At 39.7% G+C, this 14,152-nt stretch overlaps 1 protein-coding gene across 1 annotated transcript in view; it reads right to left on the reverse strand.

The window, feature by feature from the left end:
• Nucleotides 1-11,429, reverse strand: part of LOC107562278 (chondroitin sulfate proteoglycan 4-like) — a 52,249-nt gene extending 40,820 nt beyond the window's left edge. Inside the window, exon 1 of the mRNA XM_016246900.1 lies at nt 11,369-11,429. Coding sequence (XP_016102386.1) covers nt 11,369-11,429 — 61 coding nt within the window. The remainder of the gene's footprint in view (nt 1-11,368) is intronic.
• Between the last annotated feature and the right edge of the window lie 2,723 nt (nt 11,430-14,152).

A 14,152-nucleotide genomic window follows, 5' to 3' on the forward strand; every position in this document is an offset into this window, starting at 1 on the left:
TATTATTATTATTAAAATAAACAACTTTATTGTATTTATAAGTATAATTTTAATAAACAACAGAAGTCTAAGGCATCACCTCAAAATAGTAAAGTCGTGGCCTAATGGTTAGAGAGTCGGACTCGTAACCCAAAGGTTGCAGTTTGAGTCTCGTGCCGGCAGGGATTGTAGGTGGGGGGGGGTGAATGTGCAGCTCTCTCTCACCTTCAATACCACGACTGAGGTGCTCTTGAGCAAGGCACCGAACCCCCAACTGCTCCCCGGGTGCCGCAGCATAAATGGCTGCCCACTGCTCCGGGTGTGTGTGTGTTCACTGCAGTGTGTGTGCACTTTGGATGGGATAAATGCAGAGCACTAATTCCTAGTATGGGTCACCATACATGTCACGTCACTCACACTTTTCACTTTAGTAGTAATAATAATAATAATTGTATAATATTTAAATTAATAATATGATTTAAACATAATATTTAATTGTAATATTATTAACTATTCTAAATAGAATTAACATAATAGTAGCAGTAATAATAATAGTTTTATTTTTATTATTTTAAATTATAATATTGAATAAATTATTAACAAACTTAATTTTAATATTATAATTTTTTTAAATAATTGAATGTTTTTAACTATTCTAAATATAATTAAGGTCTCACCTCATGATGATGATGATGATGATAATATAATACATTTATTTATAATATTTTTTATAATTAATTAGTATAGTATAGTATTTATATTGATAATTATTAATAAACTTAATATTTAATTGTAATATTATTAATAATATTTGTTTATTTAATATAATAATTAAGGTCTCACCTCGTAGTAGTAGTAGTAGTAGTAGTAGTAATTATATTCATAATATTTCTATTAATTATATTGAATTAATAATATTAATAAATGTAATGTTTAATTTAAGTAATATTAAATTATAGAATATTATTAATAACATTAACTACAGTATCGTAGATTAGTAATTTTGTAAACGTGTTTGTGTGTGTGTGTAAATATTAGTTTTACCCCCTTTTGTGCCTGAAGAGCTGGATGTTTATAAAGCGCTTACACAAAGCTTGTAATCTCACACAAACATGCTCTTTCAGTGAAGCAATTACTTAAGAGTCCCTACGTGTGCAGTATGTGTGTCTATGAATCACAGCGGGTCCGTAACACCTTGTCAGCGTTGCTCATTTCCGCTGATTAACTCAACTGAGTCATTATGGTTTTGCTAGAGAAGAGGTAGACGGTGAAGGGATAGAATTTTCTCCCTGCCGCCACACAGACAGAATCACCACTGCCTTGAGTATTGCTATGGCAGTCCTTGAAGTGGTTTTGTGCTCATAAGAGGGAGAGTTGCTTTTTTTTTTTTTACGTTTATGAGGCACCCGATGAATCCAACTTAGACGGGAGGGGCCGACGGGAGGAGAGAGGGCGGATGGGGGCCGGGTGGAAAAGGAAAACTGAGCAAATAAAATAAATAGTCTCAACAAAAGTACAACGTGTTTTTATTCAAAAATACAGTTTTTGAATAAAAAAACTACCAAAAAAGGAGACGTGTTTCACAAGCTGTTTGAATAATGGCTTTTTTCAGAAGCTCCCTAAACTCGGTGCCAAATAGTTTGGCTGTTGGTCGAGGGCATTTTACCTCGAGGGCATCCGTCTTACCTCGCTCTGCCAATGACAACAGAACAGCTCTACAAACCCTTTACAAGGCCTTAAAAGTGGGGTAAGCGATTTCTGGTAGCCAATGTTGACATTTGAGATCACCAAAACAAACACGCCCCTACCCCAAAAGGGTCTCGCCCCTATTTTGATAGCTCCGACCCCCACATATACGTATGCAACCCAGGCAACAATTAGTTCTGTGAAACAAAGCAAAACCAATGTTACACCATGTCTACACCGGACACGAGTGGCGCGGCGCGACAAAATACTATAGAACTCATTATAATCAGTGATGCTGTCTACACCATAGATATATATAAATATCTATGGTCTACACTGGATGTGGCGCGGCACGACATGACAAATCCCCGACAGAAAACTGCTGCTGCGTCTATTTATGACGTATTGACACAAATTTCAAATGATTTTCAATGGTCGCTTTGTCGCGTCCAGTGTACTAGACAGACTTTAGCTGTTGCGGTGCAGACACGGTGTTACTCACCTATCGAGAAGAAACAAAGCAACCTCGGCGTCCGATCGCAGGCCTTCCGCTCCTTGAGTTCTCTCCGATATTTACACGGGTCCTACTTCTTGCCTTATTGCCTTAAGCCTTCTTTTGTTCCGCAGACGTTTTCCTCTTTTGGTTTTTATCCGCCGTCTCTATCTTTCTGTCGCTCAGCTCGCTAATGTCCGTCCTGTGCACTGAACGCTCTCTCCTCCACATCACGAGTAGACACGCCCCTTACTGCTGATTGGCTGCAAGTTTGTTTTGCTACTCGGCCCGAATCAGTTTTCTAAAGCGTTTTTGAAAAATCACTTACCCCACCTTTAATAGTTACAAAAAAACAAAAAAAACACGCTTCCTTTCCCTCCAGACTGACACATCAGGCCCATCCATCACATATTAATACATCTACTGTAATAAAATATGCTTTGAGAACAAATTGTATGTAGGGTTCACTGGAAGATGCAAAGCACAAACATGACATTTGTAGCTCAATGCACCCTGAAAAATCATGTCAAAGTAATCATGGCTTCTGAACTTTCTAATGAAATTTGACCAGGGAATCTACATGCCGAACTGCCACAAACTCACATAACGTCTGAAAATGTACAGATTTCCGCAATGAAAATAATTACAGTTTACCATGCAACAGCATTCACAACCTGTTTTACTTTCCCAATGTGACATATTTATGATTAAAACCTTCACACACAACCACAGTCACATGCCAGTAAAGTGTATACACTGTCTTTAGGCATATATCATAATTTTCCACCACAAAAGATTTTCAGATATTTCCTTTGGATTTTATAGTCTAGAAATATAGTCACTGAATAGACTGTAAAATCCAGATATCGCCAGAAATTCTGAGCCGTTTACTCAATCACAGATGTTCGGTAATGCCTAAATCAGCCATTCTGACGTCGCTCAATTTCACATCCTTTAAAGGGAGTAAAGTTCAGCTTTGTCCTTGACTTTTCATAATAGGATTCATGCAGTTGTGTCCATCATTCTCACATTTTCCACGACTTTTGAAAGCATTTCACATTGCCAGACCGACTGCCAAGTTGAACTGGCGCTGTTCGGAAACCTCTGTTTGTTCTGTGCAACGTCCTGAAGTTGCATTCCACCGACGTTACTTGTTCTACTGAGACGACACATGGAAAACTATTTACGATATTCACACTTTCATACCAAAAGTGGCTTACAAGACAGTGAGCATTTTGTTAGCAGCACGTAGTGAAGAACAGAAGTCAAATTCACAGTTTTCCAGCATTCTTACAACAGCAGCTGTTCACGTATCAATCAAAATGCAATTTCCCACAAAGGCCACTTCAGGCTCTGCTCATTGGCGTGCATGCAGGCTGGAAATATGGAATGATAATTAGATATTTTCATTGTTTTTGAAGAATGCAGCTCTTTCGCTTGCAGATGAAGTATTGTGAAGAAGCTGCTTGGAATTCTCCCAGCAGATTTGCCCTTCGATTCCCTGACCTTCCCCAGAAGCTTCCAGACCTGACCAACATTCAGAGCTCCTCTGACTTAATTACAAGTGTTTATCGATTTAAACTCATGGCTGTTTACTGTCTCTTATGCAAACGGACTGTAGAGTAGCTGTTTGATTCCTCTCCGGCGTTCTGTCTCACTTTTGGAGACCTTTGACTAGACTTGAACATGGCTGGGTGGATTCTAATAGAGAACAGGTCAAACATTTACTTCAAATTCAGCTCTGAGGATCCTATTTTAACGAGTAATGACAGATAACATTCTGCTTTTTATAATTGCTCAGAAGAACCTCATATATAATAGATAACATGCCCTGTGGGGAATCATTGGGATTCTAAGGCATTCCCGAGTTTATGTTGAGGATGGGGTCAAAGTTCTGTGGAATTCAGAGACTGAACATGCAGCATTTAATGGCCTGGATTTATTTTACCATTGACAGCAATTAAAATGATCCATATGGATTCTTAGCATGCAAACACCCTGAGAACACCCAGTTTATGTCTGTGAGAGGACTGGAGCATTTGGTTAATAAATTCACATAATTAAAGACCCCCAAACAGGAGGTTAATTTATGTCCACAGAGTTGCTAATGGCTAATTGCCCTGGTAATGTTTCCCTAAGAGGCTGGTAAAGTATTAGAGAACTTATTACCCCCCCCCCCACACACACACACTTCAAACAATACACATAGTCCACACACAGTCCACACACTCTACACAAACACAAACACAATACACAGTTGCAGCAATAGCTGTGAGTGTTGAGTTGTGTTATCAACTGTGGTTCATAAAATAGTGGTGTTTTATGTAGCGTCTGGACCAATCAAACACACTATATATTTTGTTTTTATATTTAACAAATACTCTGTAACCTCAGTTAACAAGCCATATGAGGACCCATGAACCCTTCCCCCCGGAATGCGTAACACCCCAGGAAGTCCAACAGGCCTCTTTGTTGCATGGCAACCAACGCTGATATCACTGGGTTTATTGGCCAAAAGTATGTAAAGCAGGGAAAATCCCTGCATGTCCCAAGGAAAGGCAGAGTAGAAATGGACTGTGTTCTAGTTAATTCATAGGAAAACCGTTATTTGAATGAACACACATATTCTTCAGGCCATTGGGTATATTATTGTCATTGTGTATTTTGTCTTTGATATTTGTATGCCTCTTTCTGTGCTGAGTTAAACTTTAACCCTTTCCTATACCAACTGTATGTGTGTGTGTGTGTGTGTGTGTGTGTGTGTGTGTATGTGTATGTTAGACCAGTTTATGTGTTTATGTAGTATGTTAGACTAGTTTAAATGTTTATGTAGTTAATAAAACCTTACTTGTATCACACTTGACGTGTTCATTGTTTGCTCATAACCGGAGTCACTAATCATGCAGATTTACGTTACAAGCTTGGTAGAATTGTACAGTAAGAAAGTTATTGCCCTTAATCGTTCTTAGAGTTGACAAGACAGTTGACCCTGAGTGGTCAGCTAAATATCTACAGCGGATCTAAAATATGAATAGTTAATTATAACTAGTTATGGTTAATTATTCATATTTCCTGTTGTGAGCTAAATTCGCTACATTTATGAACTGTTTTACATTATAGAACTTTTTTGTAGCACTATAGAGTTGCATTATAGAGCATGTTGCACTATAATGTTGTATTATAGAAAACATTGTGCTGTGGAGTTGTTATACTGTAGAGTGTGTTGTGGTATAGAGCTGCTTTATAGACCCTTTAGCATAGAGTTGCATTACAGAGCACCATGGTGAACTAACTTAATAGAGTGTGTTGTGCCATAGAGTTGCATTACAGAGTGTCATGTATACAGTTGCATTATAGAGCATGTTGCAGTATAGACTTGCTCTATAAAGTTGCTTGTACTATAGTGTTGCATTACAGAGCACCACGGTATAGAGTTACTTCATGGAGTGTGTTGTGCCGTAGAGTTGCATTATAGAGCGTATTACTGTATATTTGCTTTATACACCCTGTTGTACTATAGAGTTGCATTATAGATTGTCATGGTATAAAGTTGTTACAGAGCATGTTGCAGTATAGAGTTGCTCTATAACGTTACGTTTTAGAGCGTGTTGCACTATATAGTTGCATTATGGAGCATATTGCTGTAAAGAGTTGCTTTATACACCTTTTTTTGCTATGCGTTAAAGACGATGCTGCTGTATAGAGTTACATTATAGAGCATTGACGAATAAAGACTTGTTAGGCAGAATTGCGCCATAGAGTTGCACTTTAGAGAGTGTTACTACAAAGAGTTGCTTTATACACCCAGTTGCATAGAGTTGCGTTATAGATTGTCACGGTATAAAGTTATGTTATAGAGTGTGCTGCGCAATAAAGTTGAATTATAGAGCATGTTGCGATATAGAGTTGCTCAATAGACCCTGTTGTTCTGTAGAGTTATTTTATAGAGCGTCATGCTGTAGAATTGCGCTATAGAACGTGTTGCGGTATGGAGCTGCATTATAGAACTTGTTGCTATGTAGCAGGGGTTCTCAACTCTGACCCTCGAGGTCCACTTTCCTGCAGAATTTAGCACCAATCCTAATCAAACACACCTGAACAAGCTAATCAAGGTCTTCAGGATGACTAGAAAGTTACTGGCAGGTAAGTTTGATCAAAGTTGGATAAACTCTACAGGAAAGTGGACCTTGAAGACCAGAGTTAAGACCCTTGCAGTACAGAGTTACTATATACACCCTATTGTGATATAGAGTTGCGTTATAGACCATGCTGCTGTATAGAGTGACATTATCAAGTGTTGTGTTATAGAGTCAGGTTATAGACCGTGCTTCTGTAAAGAGTTACATTATAGAGCACCGTTGTGACTAGTGGGGGCGGGGCCGAGAGCCGTGGGAACGGAGCAAGGAGTAATTGATAATGAGCGACACCTGCACCACTCACCGGTCTCGAGTCCCACGGAGGTTGATTCTGTTTGTGCGAGACAGTCATCCGCGAAGGGCTTTCGCGCTATTTTGTGTTTGTTTATTTCATTAAAGTTTTCTTTGAGCGTTCGCCGGTTCCCGCCTAATACTTCCCGACCTACGAACGGGTGTTACATTGGTGCTGAAACCCGGGAGGAAGGAGGGACAGGCTGCCTGAGATCCCCGGCTGCTGTGGTGAATCCGCGTTGCCATCGAGAATGGTGGAGCAGTCTGCCACCATGGAGGCTTGAGGGCTAGAGTGAGTTGCCGGGGGGGCGGGCGAACTCGCTGCCGGCCACCTGGGATATGGAGGGACGGCTGCCGTCCATAAAGGAGCGGAGGAGTCACCGCCGTTCGCCTGAGCAGGCCGGAGCCTGCTGCCATCCGCCATGGGATGAGTGAGGGGAGTAGAGCGCAGTCTCGTGAGTACCCCCCGGCCTGCGAGGGGCGATGGGGGTATGTGACGAGAGGGGCGGGGCCGAGAGCAGTGGGAACGGAGTGAGACCGGTGGAGTAAATGCTAATGCACGACACCTGCGCCATTCACCGGTCTCGAGTCCCACGGAGGAGCTCCGGAAGGATAAAAGGAGAAGTGACGACAGTGTTGGACAAGAGAGGACCAGTCCTGAATTTTATTTTGTGTTTTTTGTGCGGCAGTCGTCCGTGAGGGGCTGCCGCTTTACTTTCACTTTGTGTTTGTTTATTTTATTAAAGTTTTCTTTAAATGTTCGCCGGTTCCCGCCTCCTTCTTCCCGACCTACGAACAGGTGTTACAACCATAGTATAGAGTTATGTTACAGAGTGCTGCTTTATAGAGTCACATAGAGCATGTTGCGATGTAGAGTTGCTTTATAGACCATGCTGCTGTATAGAGTTACGTTATAGAGTGCCACAGTTACAGAGTTTTGTTTTTTTCAGTTAAATTATGTAAAAATCCTTAAAACAAAATTAATTTACTTGAGACTCAACACTGCATTAGATACAAAGCATGGTCTTCACTCGTATTAAAGCACATTCTCTAAAAACACATTTTTATATCTTATGCAGTGTTGCATATCAAGTAAATTGATCTGTTTTAAATAATTTTAGAGATTTTGCTAGAAAGCAAGTCAAGATTTTAAAAAGTCATTAAGAAGTGCATAGACTGTATTGCTATGTTAAAGATGAAGTCGTGCTCTAGAGGTCTGTGACTGACAGCTTTCGCCCTACCCTGCACTCTGCTCATATAATTCCTTTGCTCCTACTTATTTTAAGCTCACAGAATCCTGCGATGACGGAATAACTGTGTCCCTGTGACTCACAGTAACGACCTGTTACCCCACCCAGTCTGCTAACAGCAGCCTCTGAGGCAGCACATGCCCCATTTGAGAGTGGGTTATATTTATCCCCTCCACTGCAGAAAGGCCCATCCCAGTGCTCTGCTCTGTCTCCAGAGAGCGCCTTACTAAAGAGATGTTTGCAAATTACCCAGAACGCCTCTGGCTGGATGGAGGTTTAATGCAGGACAGAAGTCAGAGCTGACACGCAGGCATGCTAACGGCTACGTGAGGATCTCAGTGGAAAGTTCTAGTATTAGTTCTATCGCCTCTCCATTCACAAACTCTAGCCAAACCAGAGAGTGCTGTAGCCGCATGGAAGACTGGAAGATCACTCACAGTTGAGACTGTTTACAAATGATAAAGTTCACAAATGAAATAATTTTCACAAAGATGCTAGTTTTCCGGAATTATTTGAGCTATTTAGCTTTCTTGAGTAGGCTGCGATTCTTCGAAGATTAAAAAGGTTCTTGTTATATTATATTCTCATAAAAAGCACTGTGGTGGTACCATGGTACAGTATTTTGATATATACCATGGCACTGTTAATTTACTGTGCTATTTTAATTTTACTCCAATGTACTTCAAAGAATATCATGGTATTGGGAGTTAACCTGAAACTATGTTGAAAAAACCCACAGTAACACAATGGTACTTCAATATATATATATGATCTATCAATCATAGTACTGATTATTTACCATGCTATTTCCAATTCACTAGTGTTTAAAAATGCAATGCTCTTGGATTTAATAGGGTAGCATATTAAAAAAGATGGAAATATTAGCTAATTTTATATATACCATGACCATTCAGCAGTTTTAACTTTTTTGAATGGTATTTTTCAAAGTACCTTGGAGTAAAATGTAAATCTCATCATAAACATTCAGTACTACAGTACACATCATGGTATAACTAAAGAAGCTTCTAAAGAAGCAAAGTTCTCCTGTTGCATCAGGCTGCAAAACCCTTTTTATAAACTTTATTTTTAGTGTCATCATGGGATTTCTAAGATTGGGAAACATACATTTATTTATATCTTACACCATATGGCATAAATGCTGTCTTGTGTAGATCACCACTGTAAAATACTTTTTATTTCATGAGTTTTGTGAACTGCAGATGTCTATTCATCCATCTGTTTTTGCATGGACTTCAATTCCAGTGGTTGCACAGTTTTGCCCCCCTCTAGTGCGAGCGATACCACACTGTAAATGATCTTGTCAAGCCAGATAGTGGCTGCTGGCCTAGTTTCCTGATCAGCAGACTGGAAAGCTTTGTTTCTGAGGAAACTGTGTGATATTGTGGTGTTCCTTGCACTGTCTCATGAAGATGACTCATGCAAAACTTCCCCTCAGGGACTCCACCAGAACCACTCAATCTAATCACCAAAGAACTCCACCAGGCCAACTCAGTCTAATCATCAAGTATTCACTCAACACAGTTTCAACTTTCACTAATAACCCATGAAGCTCTCATTCATTAGTGTATTGCAAACCTTTCCAGATGGTCTTTCATAAGCAGCTTAATCAGGACAGAATCTAATCATTTTTTAAAATCAAAATCTTATTGGTTGAACATCTCTGAAGTTTGTAGTTGGATACAGTGGTAAGAAATGGACAAACTCATCAAGATAGAAAAATCAGTGTTTTATTCAGGGTTAATTCTCAATTTCTGGGATACAAAAGAGGAAAAAACACTCACATACCACACTGTGACTCCCTCTAGTGTGTGTGTATGTTTAGGTCTGTTTATGAAGCAATAGTTGAGTGATGATCTCGAAGATAAATTTAACCTGATCAGTTGTGACAGTAATTTGGCCAAGAGCCACTGTGGGGACGACTGCCCAGACCACGCTATATCACGGTATATCAACCCACAAACCTTCTTTTTCTCCATATAGTGCCACATGAGATTCCATTGGATGAATTTGAAATGACAGGAATATGGAGTATGGAGTTCATCTCTTCCCTACGGTCTGGTATTGTCGGGGTTGTGTGTGTGTGTGTGTACGGTGTTTCATACTGACAGATCATTTATTGAGGAGGACAGTGAGGAGGGAAAGTCTCAAGCATCAGGGTTTCAAACTTTCTGCATTGATTCCAGTGTGGGCGGAAGGTTTCCATGGGGACTGCAGACGGGAACGCTGTAGACCCTACCTCAACTACCGGAGTAGAGTTCGTTTCACATAACTAGATGTTTGACTATCAGTATAAAGTGTAGCTGAATTGCAGCTTATTCTGACCAAGAGCCATCCGCCAAGGCAGGAACAGGTAGGGCTGGGTAAAAAAATATAGATTAATTTATATATTACAGTGTAATTTGATCAAACACATACTGCATGGCCAGTGTGGTCCAGGTGTGAACAAATGACTCTTATGAACCGGTTCATTTTGTGAATCAAACACATACTGCACGGCCAGTGCAATCCAATTTACGAACACAAGACTCCTATGAAATAGTTTATTTTAGTGACTCAAACACATACTTTGCAACCGGTTAAACCCAATTCCTCAAACTAATGTGACAGGGTTCTTTGAATGAGTAGTTCAATTTAATAAAAGTTAATAGTTTGAATCAGTCTAAAACCTTCATATCTTACAGTATTAACACAGAGCTTGATTCTCAAGACATAATTTATTAGAAAATCATGTTAAAATGTATCAAATATGATGCATCAGGCTTTTGAGGAACATTTATTTGTGCATCTCTCAGTCATCATTGTATTGCTTTGCATAACATGGTTTGCCCCTACAATAAAACGGACAGTTTTGATAATAAAACTAAGCATTTAAATATCATTGTAGATGCCAAAACATTCTTGATAGTCTACCAGCTCAAACGCACATTGTAGATAATTTCCTGATGTTGCTGTTTTCTGTGCTGTCATGTGAGTTTGTGGCAGCTGGTGATGGATAAACACTTTGATCCGAAGCTGAACAACGGTCACTTCAGTGTAACTTTAACTCGCACGCTAATTAGACTGCAGGTCTCACAGGCGCCGCTAAACATCTCGGAGCGGAAAAGCAGGAACATCTGTGCGTAGGGCAGCTGATCCACACCTCTGAAAGTGACTCTTTATTTCAGGACCTCTGATCTGCTCGAGCCGCTGCCAGACAACCCAATGCATGCAAAGAGCCCTCAACGGAAGCGAGAGAAGGAGGGGTCGCCAAACTGTGGGTTTATTGTACACCGGCAGAACAGACTCGAGCCTCACAAGTATGAATGAGTTTTTCAGTGAGGGAACCTTTGCTTCAACACACACTTTGAGTTGTTTGAAGCTTCTCCACTGAGCTCGAGCTCCACAATCTTGCAGAATACACAATAATGCAACTTTTGTAAAAACTTGTGCACTGCTTTCAAATATTCAAACACATGTAATATTATGCTAGACTGGCTTATTAATCCTAATACACTGAGACTGAGTGGGCTTACCTCCGTTGGCAGTCTGGAGCAGGTATAGCAGTACCAGAAAGAGGGCATCTTTCTTCATCATCTTGCCACTTTAGTCCGAGTCTCAGAGTCTCTGTGGCCACTTTGGGACCTGGAGCGTGTGCGGGGTGTACTCATGGAGGGGGCGGGATGGACACGGATGAAAATGATACCCTCAACCCCCCCAAATGGAAAGAAAAAACTGGCCCCTTACGCACAAACACACACCCCTGCCAAGCCCTGCAATACCCCTCTGGAAAAACTCCACCTCTTTTTCTTCTTTCCTACACTACTCCACCCCAAATTTCCATCTTGTCTGCTCTGTAAAATGATTCAGCTTTCATTCAAAAAGCAGACTGACCTCAGAGTTTCTCTAAACCTTTAAAGTTCTGAAGATTGGATGAAAAAAAGAGAAATAATCGCCATCATTTTGTTTTAGCAACCGAAATATCACTCATTCACTTGGCATTTATGTGTCCATGAAGAACCTTTTTTGTTCAGAAAAATGTTTGTAGTAACACATATAAGTGACCCAGTTGTCACCAAGTTTATAAAATGACTCTTTTACTGAGACAAAAGATAGTTCTTAAAATATATTTTATAGTCAAATGCTCACTTAGAACCACTGCTCTACATGACTGAAATAGATGTCCTGGGAAATCACACACAGCAGTCGTGAATGTTAGCCAATCAGATGGTGGAAGTTAGTAAGATCACTTACAGTACAGCAGCTTAAACAAGCCATTAAATCGGAGTGTTTTTGTCTCAGTGCTTTAACAATTGGGCTCATACATTTTTATTTGCATTATCCTCTAAAATATGAGCCCTTAGTAGAAATTATGCTGAACCAAAATATCCTCCTCTTTCCTTTTTCAGTCCACAGAACACATTGCTATGTGGTTTAGTTTTAACAATAAAGTTCAAATATTTGTATTTAATTGATCCTCAAAAAAATGAAAACCCTTATGTTACACTGTATTTTGACTGTCCACTTTAGACATTTTACTAACATACTTCCACTATCGTTAAAGATGATTGACAATTAGCATACAGTTTGGATTGGCGGTATGGTTCTGTTCTGGGCAAGAACTCCCTGTGCATCCATGCAGCCTAGCATAGATGAGAGCAGGGAGAGCAGCGATAACCCCCCAGGGTAAACAGAACAGAACCTACATAAATGTATTGCAGATATCGTTAAAGTTCAATAATTTTATGTACACATTTAGAATTAGTCTGATTCAAAGGAGAATCAGAAGGTTGAATCCTGACTGACAGAGGAGGAGCTGGGGATGGAGGAGGGTAATTAGCTATTGAGCAATGCGAAAACTGCTGATAATACTAAGGGCCCTTATGTATGAATGCTTAGATGGGTGTCGTATTCCTATAGGTAGATGGGGATCAGCTGAGAGTCAGCTGATGCGAGCTTGACTAACGTGACCTGCCAGAACTAACGCTATGCTTGATGTTGGTGGTACTTCACCTTTCAGTAAAAACAAATGAGTATGTCTGGAATGACCAGTTCAGCAGTAGAATAAGCCGTCATGTACTTGCAAAAAGTAGAATGTCTGTTGAAGGATAATCAAAATAAAAGTGTTAGCAGATATTATGCAGACAGTTTACTACTCTTATGACTGGTGGTTGACATGTAGTTGCAGAGTTACTTATAGTTAGTAGAATGCCTAAAGTGGATTATCAAAAATAAGCGTTACCAACATTTACTCCAATTTAGCACAAAAAACAAACTTGGGATGAATAAATTTGCTTTAGTGGGCAGCAGGGGTCGTTTTGAGAACACCGCCCTCTGCTGGACAGATTTCACTGAGGTGGTTTGTAGCTTGTCTTTGTGTCTGCGGTTGACTTCATGACTATCATACATCTGTAAACAAATACAATATTTTTTTTATATAAGATGCTATTTACATCTGTTGAGGTAGATGAGCGTTTTGCACCGTTTCAATCCAATGCCCCTGAATCTCCTTTACGCCACTGTTTGGGCATTTGACAGGAGAATTTGGAGCTCAGAACAAGCGGAGATGGTGCACTTTACACAGCTGTCTGTTCAGCCCTTGGTCAACATAAATGGCATTCGATGCCTCTGATCTCTCTATCTCTGGGTCTGTCTTTATTAATGTTTATCAATGACATTTTCAAACTCGCACCACTGCCAGCATCGAGTCAGTGTCCTGCCAACGTTTGGCCTGCATGTGTGTGGCTCTTTGCCATCATGATCAGTGGTTATGCTGATGGTTTCTCATCACTGGAGTCAGATGTTCTTTCCAGACTGACAGACAAATATATAGATTACAGACATTCTTCAGCTGACTGGAAAACATCGATTCAACCTTTAACATCAGAGGCAAATATTATCATGTACCAAAAAAACTCCCCCTCAAAAAAGTTATAACTTAATTTGGCATGACCATTTTCTGCTCTTTAGGATGCCTATATCTAAATTATATCTGTTATGATTGGTTACCAAAACAATGTTAAATGCAAATAAAAGAGCACAGTGAGAATAGTAAAATAAATGGGGTAATGGGAAGTATTTTCTCCTCCATTTCATAATTATTTTGGTAATATATTGGTAATATATATAATGAACTATGTGTGATTATATGGTCAACTTTATTTTATTATTTGCATTTAGCATTGTTTTCCCCCTGCGGTCTCTGACATTAAATAAAACATTCTCTGTATATTATTTTTTAATTTTATTGAATATATACATTTGTTTTTAATTTTATTGAATATATATAAACACACACACACACACACACACACACACAC

The sequence above is a fragment of the Sinocyclocheilus grahami genome, unplaced genomic scaffold (genome assembly GCF_001515645.1).
Source record: "Sinocyclocheilus grahami isolate Dianchi unplaced genomic scaffold, SAMN03320097.WGS_v1.1 scaffold816.1, whole genome shotgun sequence".
NCBI classification, from domain to species: Eukaryota; Metazoa; Chordata; class Actinopteri; order Cypriniformes; family Cyprinidae; genus Sinocyclocheilus; species Sinocyclocheilus grahami.